Source organism: Diorhabda sublineata, chromosome X (genome assembly GCF_026230105.1).
Source record: "Diorhabda sublineata isolate icDioSubl1.1 chromosome X, icDioSubl1.1, whole genome shotgun sequence".
Classification (NCBI taxonomy): domain Eukaryota; kingdom Metazoa; phylum Arthropoda; class Insecta; order Coleoptera; family Chrysomelidae; genus Diorhabda; species Diorhabda sublineata.
Window position 1 is genome coordinate 19,086,764 of NC_079485.1, and position 23,222 is coordinate 19,109,985.

At 28.9% G+C, this 23,222-nt stretch overlaps 2 protein-coding genes across 6 annotated transcripts in view; one reads left to right on the plus strand and one right to left on the minus strand.

Annotated features, from left to right (window-relative positions):
• Nucleotides 1-276: 276 nt before the first annotated feature.
• On the minus strand, nt 277-14,842 carry LOC130451504 (MAP kinase-activated protein kinase 2). 2 transcript variants are annotated; one of them, XM_056790545.1, is made up of 8 exons: nt 14,502-14,842; nt 14,170-14,351; nt 13,774-13,913; nt 13,657-13,721; nt 6,472-6,678; nt 6,334-6,409; nt 3,190-3,400; nt 277-813 (listed from the first exon to the last, which is right to left on the minus strand). In XM_056790545.1, exons 2-8 carry the CDS (start codon nt 14,317-14,319, stop codon nt 601-603), a joined length of 1,062 nt encoding a protein of 353 aa, XP_056646523.1. In that variant the 5' UTR covers nt 14,320-14,351; nt 14,502-14,842; the 3' UTR covers nt 277-600. The 2 variants fall into 2 exon arrangements, with proteins under 2 accessions (XP_056646523.1, XP_056646524.1); XM_056790546.1 differs by having other exon boundaries at nt 14,170-14,360.
• Nucleotides 14,843-16,214: 1,372 nt separating this feature from the next.
• LOC130451505 (single-stranded DNA-binding protein 3) overlaps nt 16,215-23,222 on the plus strand; it is an 83,061-nt gene continuing 76,053 nt past the window's right edge. The window contains exons 1-4 of one of the 4 annotated variants that reach the window (XM_056790548.1): nt 16,215-16,572; nt 16,931-17,003; nt 17,058-17,119; nt 17,177-17,261. In XM_056790548.1, the coding sequence (XP_056646526.1) occupies nt 16,517-16,572; nt 16,931-17,003; nt 17,058-17,119; nt 17,177-17,261 (276 nt within the window). In that variant the 5' untranslated portion in view covers nt 16,215-16,516. The remainder of the gene's footprint in view (nt 16,573-16,930; nt 17,004-17,057; nt 17,120-17,176; nt 17,262-23,222) is intronic. The other 3 variants (XM_056790550.1, XM_056790547.1, XM_056790549.1) reach the window with 3 other exon arrangements.

The window sequence follows — 23,222 nt, forward strand, 5'->3', positions numbered from 1 at the left end:
GGATCAATGAATCCGCTAGATCATAAAGCATACCAAACAATAGCTTCTTTTCATGTAATTGTTTTTTAATAACGGACGGCAGATTATATTCAACACAAATGCGGCAATTTACTAACGCACCCATTTAACTAAACCTTTTACATAACATTTCTCAAAAATCGGATTACACATCTCCGGTTTCTAAGAAGAACGCTGACGTCAGATTAATTAATTCGGGTCTTTCTAAATTTATTCTCAGTAGTGTACTTTTAGATCCATACCAGTAAAAAAAACACATTTTACTAAAAATAGTTTTATTAAGCATTAACCTGATTATCCCAAGAAATTTGAGGTAAATTTATCTAAATAATGACAGCATAAGGACACTTGTGCTAAATAAATTCATAACGCAAAAAGTTATGAAAGTTGTTCAAATGAATTTTTCTACATATATTTAAAATACTTGAAGATAATTGAAATAATTCATAAAAGATAATTTTCTTTTCAAAATAATACAATTTCTTGTAAATGCACTCAAGCTTATTATTAAAATTCAAGGTAATACATTAAACACTATGGCATACCATGGCAACGTTTTCAAGTAAAAATTAACCACAATATTCACATTTTTTCAGAAGTTAAAATTTTCTTGCGTCTCTTGTTGAGAAGGGGGTTGTTGGAATTTTCCAATGTTTTAATTTGTACTTGGTCATAGTCTACTCTCATGGTTGCTAGCGAACGGGTCATTTCTTCTTGCACTTCTGGCCAAATTTCCACACTTTCTTTCAACATTTTATTTGTATGTAATGGAGTTTGGGGAACCGCAGTGTATTGCTGAAAAACAAGCATTCATTAATTTTAAGAGTATTTCAAGCAAAAACTGTTTTCATGTTATAGCCTAAATCTACGACTGTGATATATAAGGATTCATTGTTGCTATCTTTTGTATTTCACATTATCTAATTAAACAGGTGTTTCAAAATTCAGGAGGTGATCCCTCCTATGAAATTAAGATGGGTCTTTCCTAGAACAAAATTTCCTCAACCCACCCCTTTCCGAGATCTATAAAAATTGAGTTTTTTCTAAAATTTCAGTAATGCTAGAAACTTAAAATTATGTAATTTTCGTGCACTCGCACCAATAGCTGCAAAGAAAAAAATAACACTATAATTTATAAATTAAGTGGATTCATAATAAATGCTGGAAATTAAAATTGTGGTAGTAATCACCAATCGAAGTTTGTAGGTTGTTATTTTTGCGTTATATGTGTATTGTAACATGTATACAAACGCTGAAATGGCCGACATACATTTTGTGTATGGTATGGCAAATGGCATTTCTCGAAAAGCTAAATGTCTTTATGTTTAAAAATATCGCAACGAATGACTCATTATTCCGTATTTGCAAGTGTTCACTAACGCTTATCCGAAACTGAAATGAAATTCAACCAACAATAGTCATTTCTGGATAGCTAGAAATGTAATGGTAGAACAAGCAATTGATGTACACCCGGAAACAAGCACTAGAAAAATTGCTATCAGCCATTCATCTGTGTGGTGAGTTTTAAAAAAGCAGCAGTTATATCCTTACCACATCCAACGGGTTCTAGCTCTTTTACCTAGAGATTTTCCTCCAAGAGTTAGACTTTGTGAATTTCAGAAGTTTACAGCATTACTGACATTTTAGAAAAAAATAAAAACTCAATTTTAGTCACCATCTTTCAAGGGTGATATCTCGGAAAAGGATGGGCCGAGGAAATTTTATTATAGGAAAGACCCATCTTAACTGATTATGAACACCTCCTGAATTTTGTTGCATGAATTTAGCTCTGTATATAGCATGAACATTTTTTTCAGTAATAATACAATATGACTACATCATATACCATAATTATGTAGTTCCAAAAGTAAGGTATTTTCTTAACAATCTGTTCTAGATCACTTCATAGCAAAATGATAAATTCAAAAATCCATTTCATTGGTCTATATCACTGCTAATTACACAAACTCTTTGACAAGTTATATTGAATAAATAGCAATACATTTTTTCATAATTTAGTAACTTATAAATACAACAAAAATGTTACACAACATGTGAATAAACACAGACAAATATAAATACTTGTTGCGAATAAAAGGTCTAATAACTGATAACAAAATTACGCAGATATACAGTCATAATTTAAAATACGTGCACTTAATTCAGTAACAGAACTGTTACATCTAAAAGAATAATTTATCAACTTTGATTTTCTGTTAATGCGATAGCCTTAAGAATGGTTATATTTTAATAACAATTATTTAGAAAAACAATGATGTTTGTAGGACATCATCAATATAACGCCCAGTTGTCTTACTGCGTCAAATAAACACAAGTGAAGATCGGATACCATCAGCAATAGACCACAAACCATTACTCCGACAGACCTGTGCATATGCCTTCTAACAACAAATCCGATATTACGTTGATCTACATGGTGGCATATTATCCTTTGACGGCAGTGATGCAAAGGCTCTAATGCTAGGGGATTCTTAAAGATAAGAGAAATAAAAGAAACATTTATTTTTGTAAAAATGGTCGAAAATGAAACGTTGATTTTGTTATCACAGCCAGCTCTAAATATGGTCATTATTTTACTAAAAAAATCAAGGTTAGAAAATTATTACTTCCGATATCACTGAGGATATAAACACGTCTGTTATTTTCTTCCTCTAATCTCAGATAATATTTTGAGCACCCCAAAATAGTACCATCAATTGAACAGGTTGCTGGTGAAATTTCAATGAATTTTGGTATCAGCAGAATGGTGCATCACACAATTTCAGTACTAAAGTTTTAAATGAGTTTAATGGAAAGGAATTATTTGGATTGAAATAAGTACCATCCTAAATTTACTAGTTTCGGACTTTAAAAATTGATTTCATGTTACTGGGATTCTAATTTCAGTTGACTTACTCTTATCTTGTTATATCAATGAACAATTTCTCTTTGTTTTTGTAAGAGCATAATTAAACCAATCATATAGAAATATTTATCCTTATCAGTTAATAATAAAAAAGACTAATATTAACTGATCTGAACAGAATGGAAGTATCACTAGTTTATCTTACAAATCACTATCGTTTACAACTAATTAAATAATACAAAATATAATTAATAGCAATACAATTTAAGTATGAATTGTAAAGTTCATGACTTATGTAAACTTACTGCAATCCATCTATTGCCCATAACTTGATCTATGGTCATTCTCTTAGAGGGATCAACATTTAGCATCCCACTGATAAGGTCTTTAGCATCTTGGCTAACATTCTGCCATTCTGGATTGGGAAAAGTATACTGTCCCATTCGAATTCGTTTTTTCATTCCTGGTGAAATTGCCAGTCCGTGATTGCTGTAGAAAGGAGGAAATCCACATAACCTGGAAAATAACTTTTAATGATAAACAATATTTTTAAAGTGACTACCTACAGAAGAGATACAGGGTGTTTTTATATTCGACCGACAACGCTCTACCACAGAGAGATCTCAATAAATGATTTCATATCGATATAGGAATACGAACCCTTACGGGGCCTAGTTGTTCAAATATAGGGTGTTCAAAATTTTAAATCAAAATCAAAAATTTGCCATAAATCAAGAACGCTTTTAATTTTTTTTTTCAAATAAAGTGACCAACATGCTAATAAAGTAATATTTTGACATGAACAAACTTTGGAAAAATTTAACCAGTGGGGCGCTGTCAGAGTTAGTTGTCATTTTTATCCTCCTATTTTTTACGCCACGGGAGCAAATTTTTTTTAAATTTTGTTTTAAATTGCCTGATTATTTTTAGTTACAAAACTAATAACCTTTTATGGAACTAAAATGAACGGTGTTGTAGAAATTTGTCTCACTTGCAAAAGTCTGCAACCATGTAAGTATTTTACAAATTAATTAATTACTCATTTAATTTCGAATAATGATTAAGAGTAAGTAGTTCAAAACAAATAAAAATTATTCATAATCTCAATTACAAATTAAATTTAAACAACACTTTATTACAACAATAACATAATTGAGAAAGTTACAGTCAAACTGTTGGCCGCTTATTTCAATACACTTATTAAACCGTTTTGTCATTGAAAAACGTGAAATTGAAAGTATTAATAATTTTTAATTGTTTTGAACTACTTACACTTAAACATTATTCGAAATTAAATGAATAATTAATTTGTAAACTACTTACGTGCTTGCAGACTTTTGTTTATAGGCAAATTTCTACATCATTTTAGCTCCATAAAAGGTGGTTTTTGTAACTAAAAATAATCAGGTAATTTAAAACAAAATTTAAAAAAAATTGCTCCAGTGGCCTAACAAATTGGGGGATAAGATTGACAACTAACGCTGATAGCGCGCCACTAGTTAAATTTTTCCAAAGTTTGTTTATGTCAAATTATTACTTTATTAAGGACCATATTGGTCACCAAATTTGAAAACAAAATTTAAAGGCGTTCTTGATTTATGACAAATTTTTAATTTCGATTTAAAATTTTGAACACCCTATATCTCAGCAACTCGTTCCCGTTATGGTTCGTATTCCTATATCAAAATGAATCATTTATTGAGATCTCTCTGTGGTAGAACGTTATCTATCGAATATAGAACCACCCTGTATAACAGAGATATAGTACGCATGCTATAGATGCCCATGCAAGTGGGAATGTTCGGCTTTAGAAAAAGAGAGTAAATGATTTATATATCCCAGTCTTTTTCTAGATAGGCATATCTAACAGCAAATGTTCAATAATCTTCAAGTTACTGTTTTATGTTCATTGAATAAGTCTGATATTCATTTACAGACGGATAAGTTAGGTACGCTTTTTTACCATTGAATTTGAGTCACATATACACAGTACGCAAAGAATAAGTTGATTTGTGTGCTTTGAACACCTTCGTGCTTGTGGAAATCGACACCTGGGCAGGTACATGTGAGAGTTAATTAAAACTAAAGGTTGTTGTGTGACCGATTTTTATACATAGTTTGTAGAATATTATTTGAAGTCGTATCCAGTGTCACACATTTATTATGGACTAGAACTTTTGTCAGACGCTATACAGCTCCACAAAAAAAATCAGAATTATATGACACTTAAGCAATTCAATAGGTTCAGACATAGGACTAGATGGGCTTGAGTTTGATACTACATTTGAATACAGAATTATTCTGTTGACTTGGGGTAGATATTGTACATGTTAACAAAATTACTTGGTATGCTTGATGTCAATACAACTTTGAAATAGTTACTTAGATAACATATTTCAAAATCAGACATCTAAAAATAAGTAAGTTCATTGATTTTTTTGTGAAGCTTTGAAGAGTCTGACAGAAGTTCTAGTCCATAATAAGTGTCTGATACTTTGGATACGAGTAGACGAGATTAATATTCTACAAACTATGTATAAAAATCGACCATACAACCTCAAATTAAACAAACCTTATTTCAAATAAATTTTCTCAACTGGTGCCTACCCAGGTGTCACAAGGCGAGCTTCACAAGCACGCAGGTATTCGAAGCACATGAAACTCTACTGAGAACAAAGGTTTCATGTATGTGAAAATAAGTTATGTATTATCGCTTCTGGGATCTTGATGAATGACATTCAATACTAAAATAATTTTTCTATTAAAATCTGTGAATTCTGAAAATAGTACGTTCAATTGAAACAATCTCTTCAGCTTTATAAAATAAGTATAAATTGAAAGAATAACAAAAAATAAAACATAATGATTGTCTTGGATAATCAATTGACTTTTTTCGTCTATATGTTTATGTCATCATTTCCATTTTATCGGTATAGCATGTTCCACTAAATAATGTGCTTTATAACGTTTTTCATAGTATCTATTAATTCAAAAGATATATATTCCACACGAATGGATAATTCGTGCGGAATATGTATATATGTATTTTATGTTTTGAGTAACGTCTAATAAGCCTCGATAAAAATCAAAAAAAGTATCGAGACGTTGACAATTTAAAAACAGTTTTATTTTGAATCCTCAACCCGTAGCACCATTCGTAATTTCGTATCAAGAAGGACAATAACATCAAAAATATCTAATTAACTTTTGATAATATATTTCATAGTAATAACTTTACTGTTACTGTTTTCCATGTTAGCACAATGATAATTACTTTCAATGTGTCTAGTATTAGTAAGTTATATGTAATTTTATACTATTTATAAAATTGTTTAATCACCTATTACTATAAAGAAATGAAATTGTCATCTGTTAAAATCAATAATATCATTAATTCATTTACAATTGATAATTTGATAATAATGCAACTAATGTTATTAAATACTTACAATATGTACATAATTACACCTAATGACCATATATCACAGCTTTTATCATATTTTTCAGGTCCTAATACTTCAGGAGCTACAAAATATAGAATATGGAAAAATAAATACAATTGGGCAACTAAAAGAAAAATAACATACCAACATAATAAGGTGTATAGCATGGAGTCTGAAGTGTGTCCTTGGTTAAAGTTTCTTTAGCGAATCCAAAGTCAGTAAGTTTAAGTACACCAAAAGCCCCTTTCTTTGAATAAAGTAAGTTTTCAGGTTTTAAATCTCTGTGAGCTATATTATTATCATGTAGATACTTGACAGCTATACATATTTCATGCATAACTTGGGCGGCCTCTGTCAAAAAATAGTAATTCACTAAATACTTGGTTGATCACTATTAAAATATTTTACGAAGTGTGTGAAACAATACGGGTTCATATATATAGGGGAAGTCGGGTCAAAGTTGCTTTTAATAATTTTTTCTATTTCCCAGCGACATCTATGAGCAGTATGCCATGCAACGGTTCTCTTTAGCGTCCTAAACTAACCAGTATGTAGTCAGCAGTCGTTAAGTGAATATGTTTGTTTATTTGACCTTTCAAAGTTTTTTAGCACGTGATTGTAATATTTAGATTTAAGTTCGTAAGCATTTTAGCCTAATCTAAAATTAATTTTCTAAATATTTTATTTTCTTATACGGCATAATGTATTGTATATTAAAGTTAACCTTGGGGGCAAAGTGGTTTTTTAGTTGTGGGGTAAAGTGGCCATAACTTTGCCGCAAAGAATCAAAAATATTTTAGTTTATAAATTGTTCCTTCTAGCCATTGTTAAACAATGGTGAGAAAAAATATGGGTTTCCTTTGACAACACTTCGGGAAAGAATCAATTCAAATAAGGATCCCCACAAAGCCTAAAAAAAGATATTAGGCCGATTTAAACCATTTTTTTGTAATGAACAAGAGAAAGAACATGTCGATTTTGGCTTACACATGGAGAGTAGGCCTTTTGGGCTCGGAACTAGAGAACTAACGACACCTTTTATTCCAGTTCGCCGAAAAAAATAAAATCCCTCATAATTTTAACCAGGAAAAAAGTCTTGCTGGGCGTGACTGGATCTACTACTTTTTAAAAAGAAATCAAAACATTCCTCTGAGATTGCCAGAATACACTTCAATAGCAAGAGCCTCGTCTTTTAATAAATATAATACACAATCATTTTTTAAGCTATTGGGGGAATTACTTGAAAAACATAAATTTCCACCCAGTAGGATATTTAACTGCGACGAAACAGGGGTTTCAACGGTTCCCAATAAGCCCTCCCGAATCTTTTCATATAAAGGGAAAAAAACAAGGTGGCTTATCTTCGGATGAAAGAGGAATATTAACCACTGCAGAAATTTGCTTTAATGCTTCCGGATATAATATTCCCTCTCTATTGATATTTTCTCGAGTAAGGAAATGTCCAGCTCTTGAACAAGGAACCACTACATACATCTTACCGAATACAACCTTTGGATGCAGCCTTTATGTTCCACTCAATACTTATTAAGACCAAAAAAAAATAGCTTATTAATAACCCTGGAAAAGATATAACAATATATCAAGTCGGAGAACTTTTTGGTATTGCAACTGCACAAAATGCTATTAATGGCTTTAAAGCTGGAATTTATCCCTATAACCCCGATATTTTTCCAGAAAGTTTATTTGAACGTTACAGAGAAACCACCAATTGAAGAACGTTCAGAAACTTCTCAAGAGATTAATACTTTGTACTTTATAGTTTATTTTGTTATTAAGAAGTTTAGAGGTTATGTTCCTTATTAAAATTTGACAATAACTTTTGTGTTTTGCGTATTGAATTTGTCATTTATTCCGCCCCAACCTATGTGCCACTTTGCCCCTAACTATAATACCGCTTTGCCCCACATATGGGGTGGATAATTAAGTTAAAAGTTTTTTTTATCTCTATTTCTGAATTGTTTACCTAGAAAAGCCAAAATATATTTCAAAACTGTTACTTGTTCTTCAAGTAAGCATTATGTGCAACTGAATAGAATTTTCTTTTGTTTAGACATGATTTGGAGCAGATGTCTGCTATGGTGGCCACTTTGCCTCGACTTCCCCTATATATATATATATATATATATATATATATATATATATATATATATATATATATATATATATATATATATATATATATATATATATATATATATATATATATATATATATATATATATATGTTTATATATATATATATATATATATATATACCAGGTGGATAGTATTTTCCGACATTAATTGATTTTTAAAACAGGTGAAAATATTGACATTTTCACCTTCATTTTAGGTCTATTTTTATAAAAAATTTAGTTTAAAATAACAGGAAAAAATTGGCGTGTCGATTTATTTCAGTTTCAGTATTCATCAAGGGATGAAGTGATATTTAATGACTTTTGTTGAAATAACATAAAAAACAGAAAACTTTTGATAAAAAACAGATATATACGATTTTAAGTCTAATTCCACAAGAGGAGATTATTATTAGATTTATTAAAAAAATGACAAAAAATGGTTGCCAGGAAAATGAATTTCTGGCTATCTGCAAATTGTTAGTCCAAGAAACGGTACCATTGAAAGTCCCGTCATAGCGGAATCAAAAAATTTTTATTCAAATAAATAGAACATAAGTATAGGAATAAATAAAGCTTGGTATGCGTGGATTCTTATTGCCGAAACGATGTAAAAAATGGAAAAATGATATAAATTTTTTTTATGTATTTGACAGTAAATTTTATTGGATTTTAGAAAAAAATCACGCAAACCACTTTTTCTTGCCGGAAGGGTCTGGCATACCTATTTGAAGTGTGTGATGAGACTAAAATTTCTCGATCATGTCTCCATCATTTTTTTTATTTCATTCATTTTTATGTAATTTTTATAAAATATCTTGGTATGCACACTCAAAACCTGCCGGAAAAATCCCGCACACCATCTTGAAGTGCATAAACTATATTAGCATCTACTCCAAAATGTACGATTTTGGGGTAGATTTTTCCGGTAGGTTTTGAGCGCACCTACCAAGATATTTTTAAAAATTACATAAAAATGAATAAAATGAAAAAATTTCCGGCATGATAGAAAAATTTTAGCCCTCATCACACACCTCAAATATGTATGCCAGACCCTTCCGGCAAGAAAAAGTGGTTTGCGTGATTTTTTTCTAAAAGACAATAAAATTTACAGTCGAATACATAAAAAAAATTAATATCCGCTATGACGGTAAAACATTTTTCCATTTTTTTAATAATTTTTTTTTACATTGTTTCGGCAATAGGACTCCACGCATACCGAGCTTAATTTATTCCTATACTTATGTTCTATTTATTTGAATAAAAATTTTTTGATTCCGCTATCACGGGACTATCAGTGTTACCAGCTCCCCGCCTATGTGCTAGTATTTGATAGAGATTCCTTATCATAATGCTCAAAAAGATGTAGCATTAAATTAGTTTAACAAGTAACAAGTTATAATATCCATCTAAAACAATTTACAGTGATCCTAGCTTGTTATAGTTTCTGAAACCTTTCATAGACGTAATAACTTGCACTGTCTATATCGATAATAATGACATTGAATAGGCTATTTATTTTTTAAATAATTTATGACAACAACTTATCATATAAATACTGCACATATTATTTAAAGTTGTTTTTACCAAAATAGTATATTTTTTAATATTAAAATGGTAAATAATCAAATCAGTTCCCCCACCGGCCAAGTTTTGTTCTGTTAGTTGTAGACATAGAATATAAAAATTGAAAACATTTACAACCAAAAATATACTGAATCTTCATAAAAGTTGAAATAAATAATTCTATGAGATAATACGATGAGATTTGTTTTATAATAGTAAGGTTGTGAATTAATATTAAATTACTCATTGATAAAATAATAATTCATTACATTGATACCATAAAAAGCTTTGTCAAATATGATTTACTACTATTTGAATTGAAACAAAATGTAAACTGTCATCAAGACATACTACCTAGTACTGATTTGGGATGTAATCTTGGATATAACCTGCTTTATTTACAATAAGGAAGGAATATAGCAAACCAGTAAACATATCAATAATCTTCAAGCTTTCATCAATAGGCAATATTTATTGTATAATTTTCTTCAACTTTTTACTATTTATATGTTTTTCGTGATGAATCTTGATTTTAGGAATCTTCTGATAGAACATCAGTTTAAAATAACATGTAAAAATTAACGTTTCCACATATGTTGAAGTTGAGAGTTTGTGTAGTTATATGTATGAATATATCACCACCTACAACATCAATATCAAAATAAAATCTGTTTTTACCAAAATAATAAATTTTTTCTTGGTTGTTCATATCAAAATATATAGCAGCCGTTAATTGAATTACTTGTAGTTGTATTAAATATATATATATATATATATATATATATATATATATATATATATATATATATATATATATATATATATATATATATATATATATATACGTAACTAACATTTTTACTCAAATTGTTCAGGTCTTTTTTATCACAGATAGCTTTCTCGTTTCTACGTATGTGAAGCATTTCTAAAGTTTTTTTTCTTGTATTTGATTACGTTTCAATAGTTCACATTCATAGGAATGAGAAAGCTGTCAATGATGAAAATGACACAAAAATTTTGAGTAAAATTTATAGTTCTATTTTTTAAATTTTAATGCAACTGCAAATATTGATGAATTGATGCCTACTCCATATTTTTGAATTGTAACAACCAAGGAAAAAATAATTTTTCTGGTTTAAACAAATTTTTATTTCAGTATTCATGATGTAGGTCTACTTATTAATATAATCATGCAAATCGTCAATGACAATTCATATTTTGATAAAGACCAAAATAGGTCAAAATGTCAATTTTTTCCTATCATTTTAAACTGATTTTCTATCAAAAAAGTTCTACAACTAATAAGATTCTTCACGAAAAACATTAACCATTTTTATACCAAAGTAAAATCAAGTGGAATTAATATTTCATATTCTTTCCTCAAAAAATATATAATTGTTGCATATGTATTTTAGATCTAGTTGTCAACTAAAAACTTAGATTCTGATAGTGTAAAGAATTAACGTCGTCTCTAGTAGAATTCCTAGAAGTAATCTACCCAATTCGAGTCATTGAAAAAACTAGAAATCATTAGAATACTTTTCTCTGAAAAGATATTGTCAAAAAATTTTTACTACAATCTTTCCTCAAAAAAAATATATTTGTTTGCAATTTATTAGCCAGGCGGTTGAAAAACAGTACAGACAATCCCGTAGTCGAGATTTAGTTAAAATTAATATTAATTAGTAGTTAGTAGAGTTGTTCGAATAAATGAGAGACTTTTTTATAATAAATACATTACAACATACTAAAATGACATAGGTATTTTCAAATAAAATATAATTTTGGTATAATTGGTAAGATACTTAATTTAAACCCTAAAGAATTTTTTAGGGTACATTTTGATTATAGATTTTTTCAAAAACAATGTTAACTACAATTATTAATTAATGGTTTTTCATGTATATGTCATTTGAAATTAGTTTATTAATAATAAAAAATAATAAGTAATGATTAAGTATTTTTTATTCCTTTTGACGACAATTGAAGAAAATTAAATATAGTATTAAAAATTTTTATATCTGTATTGTATAATCCAAGCAACTCCTTTGAAAAAAGTAAAAGCTACATAATAAAGCATAAGCCTTAGATAAAAGTACAGGGGATATTGCAATCAGATGAGTCATCATGAATGTTGATTATTACTCTGTTAAAATATTTTCAGTATCTGAAAGGGAATACACACTTGATTTTTCAAACATGCATTGTATTTTTAGAAACTAACATAAATTCAATGTAATTTGCTTTGAAGCGTCATATGTCCAATGGTTCCAGATTTCAGCATTATGTTTCATTGCTTTCAAATAGTAGCCCCATTTGTTTTCAACATCATTGTATTCTATGCTTGAAGCCTAGGGTTTCATTTTGATATATCTAAATTGTAGAAAGTTGGACGAAGTAAATTTAATAACAAAAATTATTACATTTGTTAAGCAATTATGGGAAATTAATGTGACAGGTTATTAAAAGAGCATGCAATAACTTCCTATCGCAATACTCAGAAGTCATACACCATTGAAAACATTTTAATTGAAATGAGATAAAATATTAGTAATTTCCAATATACTTCATATAGATTCAGATCATTAAGTAAACCATGTTTATTAAAAATAAATTAACTAAGATATGAAAATATAGGACAATTAGAAAGCATAATTGCTTGATGTTGAGAACATAGTAATTTTCAGCTTGCAACTTCATTTGATATGGTTTTCTATGATAGCTCATGATTGAGAAGAAATTGCTCAGCCATACACAGAAATATAGTTTAATTATTTTTGAGATGTTTCAGAAATGTTCAAATGTTCAAATATTTTGATAATTCAGATGAATTTTCATACATATGAATCAAATCACAATAAGCATTACATGACTCCAATTAATTTTTCTGTAGTAAACTTTTAAACTCAAGCCTCGCTTCAATTCAATGTATAATTATGTATTCAATGTAAAATACAATTAACTTTTGTGGCATATATACATATATAAGTAATTTTCCCACATATCAGAACTCACTTCAAGTAGATGTCTACTACCTAGTACACAATTGCTAAATATGTATTCAATTCAAAATTCTAATATGCCTTTTGTTGTAGATTCAAGGCATTTAACACTAAAAGAACTTTGGCTTAATTTCTGCTAGTGCAAACTGTTAATATGTTATTAATGCATCAAAAATAATCAATTGAAATCAATTCACACTAAATTCTGGAAATTATTTAATGGCTAAACTTTTATGGACCGAAAGAACGCTATAACTAATTTACAGCAAGCTTGTAATGGGCTCAATAGCTGTTAACATTAATACATACCAACAAAAATGCTATGAACTTTTTGTGTTACAGTGATTGCAGGTATATATGGTGTTAGCTGAAATTGAAAGATTAATAAAGAAATAATAAAGAAATTTTACAAACAGGAAATTGGTTACATTGAATAAGTAGTTTACATCACAAACACACAGAGTTTCAAATAAGTAAAATGCTAAAGACCTGTTAAAACATTTTAGTATAGAGAATATTCCAGTGAGTACATAAATAAAATCTTTGATACAAACAATTACTCCAAGTTCACTGTTATTAACAGTAGTAAACATTTTTGTAAAAAGTTTATGACCATAACTACATACCTCTTTCAGTAAAAGCACCATCTGTCCGATCTTGAATTCTTTGGAAAAGCTCTCCTCCTTCCATACTAAAGAAATTTTAATTATAAATATAATATAATATTGTATTTTAATATTTACCATTCCATTACTACAAGCAAACATGTGCTGTTATTATACTTATTTTCATAAACATCAATAATGTTCACAATATGACGACAGCCACTAGCTCTCCAATGTAAGTCAACTTCTCTTTTTGCTTTTACACTATCAACTAAAATCTGGAATTAAAATCAAGTCTGTAATAGTTATAGTAACTGATCATAGATTATAGGAAATTTTTTATAAAAATATGCATCATACTTTCAACACATGTTTAGTTGAAAAAAATAGATTGTAAATTAAAATAAATATTGTGCAATATTGATATGTACAATTTACATTTTTAAAAAAGTATTAATGTTAAAATAACACAAATCTAAGGTGATTGGAAATAAGTTCAATCAACTTTTGAACAAATTAATATTATTTACTTACCTTCAATGCATATTTTTCTTTCGATTTTTTACAGAAACATTCTACAACTTTTCCATTTATTCCTAACCCAAGCACTTGTTTAGTAATTTCATAATCATCTGTTATTGGTGTACGTTTGGGAATACGTATAACTTTTGTGTCTTTACTCATGATAATTGGAAGCTTTTCTTATATTCAATAATCTAAAATAACTATTATATTCAGGTTTGTATTGCACAAGTTGGCCAATACTATTAGTTTGATAAAATATATATTTAACATATAAATAGTTTCAGATATTTAATTGTACCCTAAAATTAATATATAAAATGTTTATAAAATCCAAAATTTACCTTAACTGATAAGTAGTCATACACCTGAAATACTTGACGTACTGTTTATCTCTCGTTCAACTTGCTAAAATATTTAACCTGAAATTATTGCAGATCCATTCAATAGCTTGTATGAAAATGAGAATATACAAAAAGTTATACAATAATTTATTATTGTTCCCAAATATTCACAAAAATATCATCCCTTATTACATTTTCTGTGAGTTACTTTTAGAGCAATAGCACTAAACAAGAGTAACTTAATGTCAATAGTTAAAAGACAAAAAAAGCATTCTATTGTAAATCAAATTGATGAAATACCATTAACTTTTTATGATCCTTGTCTGATACAGCTCATAAACAGTAAAAGTGAGTGATAAAACTGAAACTATCATAGATTTATTTGATTGGAGAATGATTTTTGTGGTGGCACTTATCACCATAGAATAACCTTTACATTTGCTAGATAGTACTATCTTCATATATATCATATGTCATAAGATAAATCGTATTTTAGGAGAAACTCCGAAAAGTTTATGTCATCAGTATGCCAAAAAATGCTAAAAACCGCTATCCAGAAAAATAATTTATTTATCACAATTGCAAATTTACATGACATGACATGAAAAAATTGAGCAGTGACGTTATAGTTTCAGTAAAGCTCACGTCAGGTTAGGGATTTAAATAATCTTCAAATCCAGCTCTGTAGCAAATACTATATTGAATTTCACTTAATATTTAGATAAACTATAAATTTATTGAAATTATGTAAAAGTATAGTCTTCATTGTTAATAATCTGACAAGACAAAATTAAAATGCTTTTCTTTGCATATTTGTTTATCTCCTTATATATAAAAAAGATTTCATAACATTAATGTTAAGAACGGAGTAATATTGATTTACGTTCAACTTTGACGGTAGTTAGTGTACTGGTGACATTAAACTGGACTGATTGTTATTAATTTTTTATTCCAAAATACTTTGACAAAACGACTTATCAAAAATGTTCTACAAACACTTATACAAGTATTGAACAATCTATGGCAATAATTGAATTGAAATGTCTCTTCACTCATTTTTGAGATTGACAAACAGGCTCGTTGCCATTACATGCTTTACGAAACATACCATATTGATTCGTATAAATTAGTCAATTCTTCATTTAGAAGATTATGATTTAATATGATAGTGAAAACGTTTCACGATTTTCTCAAAACTCCGTTAAGTACACATACTAACAATGGAGGCAATGAAGCGTAGCAAAAGCAAAATATAATCATAACGGGACTACGTGCTAGGTAGAGAGAGGTAAATACATACACATAGACAAATGAAAATAGATATTTGGTTCTATAAAATAAATTTATTTTTCACTAGTGCCTCTCCATCTTAACGGAATTTTTAGAAACTATTTTTCTTGGCGGCGTATTCAAAGCACTAGTATTCATTTTAAATATTAGTAATACTTCAGTATCAAATTAATAGTCATGTAATGAAATTAATTTTATGATATACGTTATATAAAAAAGATTTTACTGATTTGTTATTTGATGACAATAATATAAATACACCAAATTTAGGTAAGTGAACCCATAAAAATATAGTTTATACATTGGACGTTTTGGTCAAGAGGCGCTGCCATGTTTTACACGGAATGAAAAAGACGTTTCTTATTTATCTATGAGATAACTAGAAAGAGGTAGTTGTTTCAACGCTTGCGTACTGGGAATTGTAGATAATTACTAGTGATAACTTCGTGTAGCGGCGTCGAAAACGTTTTGATTTGACGTGTTGTGATGTGAATCTAAAGATTATTATAAGTGTTTTCAACATGCTATTTACAAGTTTCTTACAAGTCGAACAATGAATATTGCAGACAGTGATGTGAATTTAATAGTGTATTTGTGTATAGGTAATACAATGAACAGCATCTTTTATGATGTAGAAGCAGCGTGTTCCATCAACTAAAAGAATTCCGAACATTACATTATTTCAATGTATGTAGGTTACGTTCATTAAATAAGATAATTAAAAAATGTATGCAAAAGGAAAAGGATCATCTGTGCCGTCCGATGCACAAGCGAGAGAAAAGTAAGTACATTCATTTTTATCTTGAATTTCTTTTACTGTCATGAACTCACTCCATGTTTTAAAAATAATTGAAGCAACTAGTTAACGTCTGTAATAAATTTGATAGTTCTACGTAATGTCGTCTAAAATAATGTATAAAAATAGGATAGTTAATCTCGAAACGTCTGTATTTACATTTATTATTAGTAATATGGGTACATGCTGTTGCTATTTTGAAATTTTTTTAGGCCTTGATAGCTAATATTTGTACCTGTTTTGTTTACATTTATTCTTTATATCAATAACTGATGTTTATATATTACGTGAACCATTAAAGAGACTCCAAAATTAGTCTAAAAATGGAAAAAAATTGTTGCAGATTAGCACTGTACGTGTATGAATATTTATTGCACGTTGGTGCACAGAAAGCTGCACAAACGTTTTTATCAGAGGTGAGTTTCACCTTAGTAATAATATGCTCTATTTAATTAATAACTTTATTTTAGATACGATGGGAGAAAAATATTACTTTAGGAGAACCTCCAGGATTTTTACATTCTTGGTGGTGGTATGTTGACATTTTTGTTGAAAATTTCCATGATGTACTAATTTGTTTATATTTTAGCGTATTTTGGGATTTATATTGTGCTGCTCCTGAAAGGAGAGATACTTGTGAACATTCATCAGAAGCAAAAGCCTTTCATGATTACGTGAGTATTTTTTACTTCTGTTAGTATTTAGTGCGATCAATACTTCATAGTTGAAAATGTGGCAACATTGTACGGGTATACGCGTTTGACCAGGTACAATCACACAATTCGTTATTGTAAGCAGTTTTTTCTGTTAGGTTTCTTTATTATTAATTCTTGTTTGTTTTTGATATTAAATATGTAGAAATATGACGTAAAATTTATCATAATACACGAAAAGTTATCTTACAAAACGTATTATGTTGATTTGATACTTGATTTACTTGTGATTGCAGGATTAAAGAACCTTGAATATTTATCTCTCCCCACTTCAATTTAATGTACCTGTTTTGACCTAATTAATTGAAATCTTTCAAGTAATTATGAATTTTATTTATACCATTATTAAAAATTTTTCCATCTACTTAATTGCTTGACTTTTTTAGAAACTTCAAAATAATCTGTCAGAAACTACTACACTGCACTTAAATTTATCAATTAATCCTATGAATTAAGAACAAATAACTATTTTTGAAATCTTTTTATGTTGATTTTTTTCTGTTTTTGATGTAGTAACAATAATAGTAAAATTGCGAAAATTCAATTGAAGTATTAGACATTTTGAAGATAGGTGTTCCAAAAGTGATAAATATTTCCTGTTTAAAACAGATAAACCATTGATAATCACTTTGTACTAATCAGGTTATCTGAAAATACCTCAGATATAAATATTTAGTGACTGTTTCCAAGCCTTTATTCAGCTTATTTCAATTTTATGCATTCCTTAATTGTTTCTGTTACAATGTATTATTACAGTATTTGAAGGATCCAGCCAATTCTCAAGTATCTGGCACTAATTTTGAAGGATTACTTTATTTCTTGATATTCCAGTTTAAGTAATTTAGAATAAATTCTTAAAATTTTCAATGATTTTTTCATTCTATCTATGAAAAACTAGAATGGGTTAGATTTATGAGAGGCCAAAAATTGCTTTATCAGATAGTCAATATATTAGGAGGTAAAGTACCCACTGTAATCTTTGCCTTATTTATTTATTTCTGGATATGAGTTATAGTATTTGGTAATAAACAATGTAACCTCTGTTCCAATTATTGTCTGTTCACAAGTTCATATATTTTTACAAATATGATGTTTCAATACAACTTATTTCTATATAGTTGTATTTATAAGTGTAGTACTCAAACAAATTGTAATCATCTATTTTAAGACATGTGTTATGAAGTGAAGTTATTGATTTTAATTTCTTCACTCTATATAATTTCACACCTCATAAAAATTCATAATTAACTCCTTCCTCACCCAATATTAATGTGATAAAAATGAAAATCTAAAACTCAAACTGTGAACTTGATTGCTAACAAAGTCAGGTCAAAATATTAACTATGCGGATATAAAGAAGATATTTTTGCAACTTCCATCATTATTAGATACATATCATTTTATAAGGTCATTTATATTAAATACTACATTATACTTCTAATCTAGAGAAAGCATTCACAAATTGGGAGTATATGTACACCTAGTATATAATATCAGTGCTACAGCTAAAGGATGTGCACTAAAATATTTGAATTAACGGCAACCTAATTTATGATAAGATATATTGGAAAAAATTACCTTAAATGAGTAATTTATATAACATATAATATAAAACTCCATCCTACAATTAATCTTGCAAACATTATACATTTTCTTGAAATAGAACTGCAGAAACAAGTCAAATACTTCTAGTTACATAGACATCCACTCATTTTCAAAAATATATAATTCATAGATTATTTGAAAGAAGTAGCTAACATTTCTTTAGGTCTTAAAGAATTCAATGTGATTTTATAGAAAATTTTTTTTAATATCGAAAATATACTATCGAAGGTGATACAAATTATTAGATAAAAGTGTAAGTAATAGCTTCAAACATTCTACATTGTATTCACGTTTTTCAAATGACTGTTTTCTAAGCTCTATCTAAATGGAGTTTGTTCCTAAATTGATAGAGCACATTATGATACATAATACATTCAAAAATTACTCAGCCATTGAATCGGAAGAGGTAGAACTATACTATGGCATTCCAGATCACTTAAATTTTTTTCTTCGATTATTGTTGATGTAGTAACTAGTATTCGTTGTGTTATTTATAGATGAGAACATGCTATGAATTAATTTCTCTTTTTATAGTAATTATTCGTTTTAAATTAAGTTTGGAGATTATTTTTTATAAATGAATCAAGAACCAAGGATGAAACATTAAAATTTTATTTTTACAATTGAATAATAATAGAGATGTCTTTTACAAATTATTTTGTACAGATTTTCCTTCCACATTCCTCTTCATCATTTATCAATTTCATTTATTTATGGAAACTTTTTTAAAAATAGATTTTGAATATTTTGATCTTTGGTTGACCATCCAGTTAGACATAATATTGTCTTGTAGTAAGGCTTAAAATTTCAAACTTGTTTATATCTCTAGAACACCAAATACATTTTTGTTTTCAATAAAAAGTATATACAACTATTGATTTTTGACAGAAAATTCTTATGGTATAAACCACAAAATAAAGAATTATATTGATGTAGAGTTTCAAAGGTTTATAGCACTTTGACAAATTTTAAAAACTATCAACTTTCAATCATTCAGTTTTCGAAAATCTATAGAAACTTTAAAAAGTAGCTGTATGAATTTTAATTCAAAAAACTTTTAACATGTTCAAAATGATTTTGGAATAAGAAAAATTGAAAGTAGATTTGACATTATATAAAAAATGTGACAATCCTTTTCTAAACAAACTCCAATAATAATATAGGACATACCGAAATTAGGTAATTGAGTTGTGTGATTGGTTTAAGTTGTTATAAGAAATCACAGGCTTGCATTTTTTTGAATGTTAATTGCTTTCTAGCAATTAAGTAGCGCTTAATTCAAACTTGCTTTTAGTTTTTTTGTATCACTGGAGGTTATTTTTCAAAAAAAACTGAAATCCAAAAAAATAGGGAAACCTCTTTATTTCATATATAATCTAGTTTCATAATATATTACAAAGAAAAATACAAATATATACAAAATATCCACCAGGGACTAATAGAAATATTTATTTAATCTTGATGCTTATTAAAATAGAGTTCTCTTTGTTAAACGAAACTTTTCTTTGGTTGTTTTATATTATATTTAGCTAAAGAAAGATCTCTGTTGGTATGTATTTTTCATCTCTTGAATACCTTTCACCTTGCTCTTCACTCACGTCACCAATATACTCTGCGAATTAGTCCAAATGGGAATGTAAAAAGTTAATTTCTATGCTCATATTGCAACCAAGAAATCGAATTATCAACGATCTCATTATAGTTTGGGTTCTATTAATTTCCTTATATTTAAATGTACAACTCCTTTAAAAGCACTTCATGCATCTTGCTTCTCATCTTTCATTACACTCGCAAATTCGGTATCTTACAAATCATGTTATTAATCTGTGGCACTAAAAAGATTCTCTCCTTTAATTTTGCTTCTATTAGAGCAGGAAATATTCAACACAAATATTTCAAACAATTTCCTTGTATGTTTAACGCCTTGATGTGAAGTGGTGAAAGTAAAATTTTTTAATGGTCAATAAGGCTTTTGCAAATTATAGTTTTGGTTACAGGTGTTAAAATTGCTCTTTGTTGGCAGTCTCTTTTTTTAATGTTGTTTTCGGTTTAACTATTCTACTTACACAGGAAACATGCAAATTTTGTAATTCCAAACTACCGACCCACAATTTTCAGCACTCTACAAATTTCTCAGTTTTGATTTTCATACCTTAAAGTAATTCCTATAAATATGCATATTTTTCCATTACGTAAACTGAATGGATGACCGGAACAGAAGCAAAAATACTGCAATTATGTAAAAGAACATCTTTAAGACTCTGTTTTGAAGAGTCGATGCAAAGTAAGAATTTTGTTTGAACCTAGACGCCAGTAATAAGGAAAGGTCTTTTTGAAGTCCCACATCCCTTACTAAATCATTTAGTTTGGCTGGTGAAAATAGTTGTGGCTGGTTTTGACATGTGGTTGATGGTTCAAAATCACTACCCATAGAATATAGAGAGCCGGCAGTTGAGCCGGAAATCAGTATCTTCTTTTAGTATTTTGGGGATTAAAGTATAGATATATCAAAATTATGAGGAACTGATCTGATAGGATCTGAAGGGAGAGATATACAATTAAGTATTTATCTCATGTAAAATGACTTAACAAATTTATTGAAAAGCACAACAGGAAATTGTTTTTTGGTCAATTCCTATAATTCAAAGGACTATCTTGGCGGACAGAGGAGTGGTGAGACAATTATTGGGTGGTCAAGGGGTATAGTCATTTTAATCGTTATTTAACCAACAAGTACATTAATGAAAGGGGTTAATGTTCGACATCATTAATCACATTATAATGTAAGAGTTTGTTACAATTTTTTTTCGTAAACCATATATTTTTTTAAAGTCAAGAAAAACAGTTACAACTTTTATTTATTACAATTATTCAAACTAAATGGAAACACATTAGAACTTGTGTGATTTTGTGAGTGTTAAACTTCGCTACTTTGGATATTTGTCACAGAATTTCTTTCAGCGGCGGTAAAACGAGCGGGATGACAAGCATGTGTTGCTGTTTCACAAAGAATTTTTTATTATTAACTTTATTTTGTAACGGACTCTCACTATATCCTTCGGTCACGGCAGTAGATTTCCAACCAGCAAGTCGTTTAATGGCTGAAAAATCTGCACCCCTGTCTGAAAGTATCGAGGCACGAGAACGCCGGAAACTATGTCCCGTATACAGATGCGGCTGCTCCAATTTCAAAAAAGTATCTATTATGGACGATATCTGCAAAAATGTATTTACACCAATTGGCTGCGTAGAACATTTACCATTTTAATAAAAAATAAAAAAGCGTTTGTGTTGGGTATGTACTGGCCTCAATGAGATATAGGGTTTAATTAAACTGAGGAGGGTTTTTTGTTCATTGTCTATTATGGTAAATATCCTGTTTGTGTGTGTTTTAGATGCTTTAACTGTTACAAAATAATTTGATACTAATCCTTTGACGTCATCCTTTTTTAATTTCCATAATTTATTTTTTCTCATTGCTCCAGATGCCGAAAATTTCTTTGTCACTAAAAACAGGTTACCAGAAGCATTAGAAATAAATGCTTGTACATGTTGCTGAATTAGCACTTTCTGCCAGTTCCGACGGAGTTGATGTAAAATTTTCATTCACCTTCGTTTCTTGGGAGAATTAAACATTAATCACCACCAAATTCCACAATTATAAACACAAACTAAACATAAAACACTAATAACGGCAGCCAACAGCGTTTTAGCTTGACGTAGTTTTATTAATTTTGTTGATTTCCCTGGTTACCATGGAAACCATCAAAATCTTTCAAAATCAATTGAAAATCATGACTTACTTAATAAGGTTTATTAATGTAAGATTTTGAGAATGTTAATAACGGATGTTATAACACGATCTACGGAAAGATATATTAAAAAGCCTGTTATACGATTTTTTTGTATTTTTCCTTTTCTTATAAAAAATCTGTGGGTAATGGTGTAACTGACCTTAACCATCTAAAATTACCTCATCACAAATTTCGTGCAGGCCTGTGTTACCATTTTTTTTTTGTTGAGAATTCGTAATGGTTGTGTTATTACGAGGTGGATTGTCAGCACTACGCTTAACCTGATCGAGGATTGAGAGGAAGAACGCTGGTTGGAGGACGTTGAGGTGGACCTGATCTGGCTAGGGGTTCGACGTTGGAGGTACCATGATTAGGACAGAAAGGATTGGCAGTCGACTGTCGAGAGGGACCTGGTTCTCAAAGGGACGCTAAAGAAGAACTGTGTTACTATTGAACAGTTATAAGCGATTTGCCAGTATATGCATAATTCAAAAGAGTTTTCTAAATTAATAAGCTGTTATGT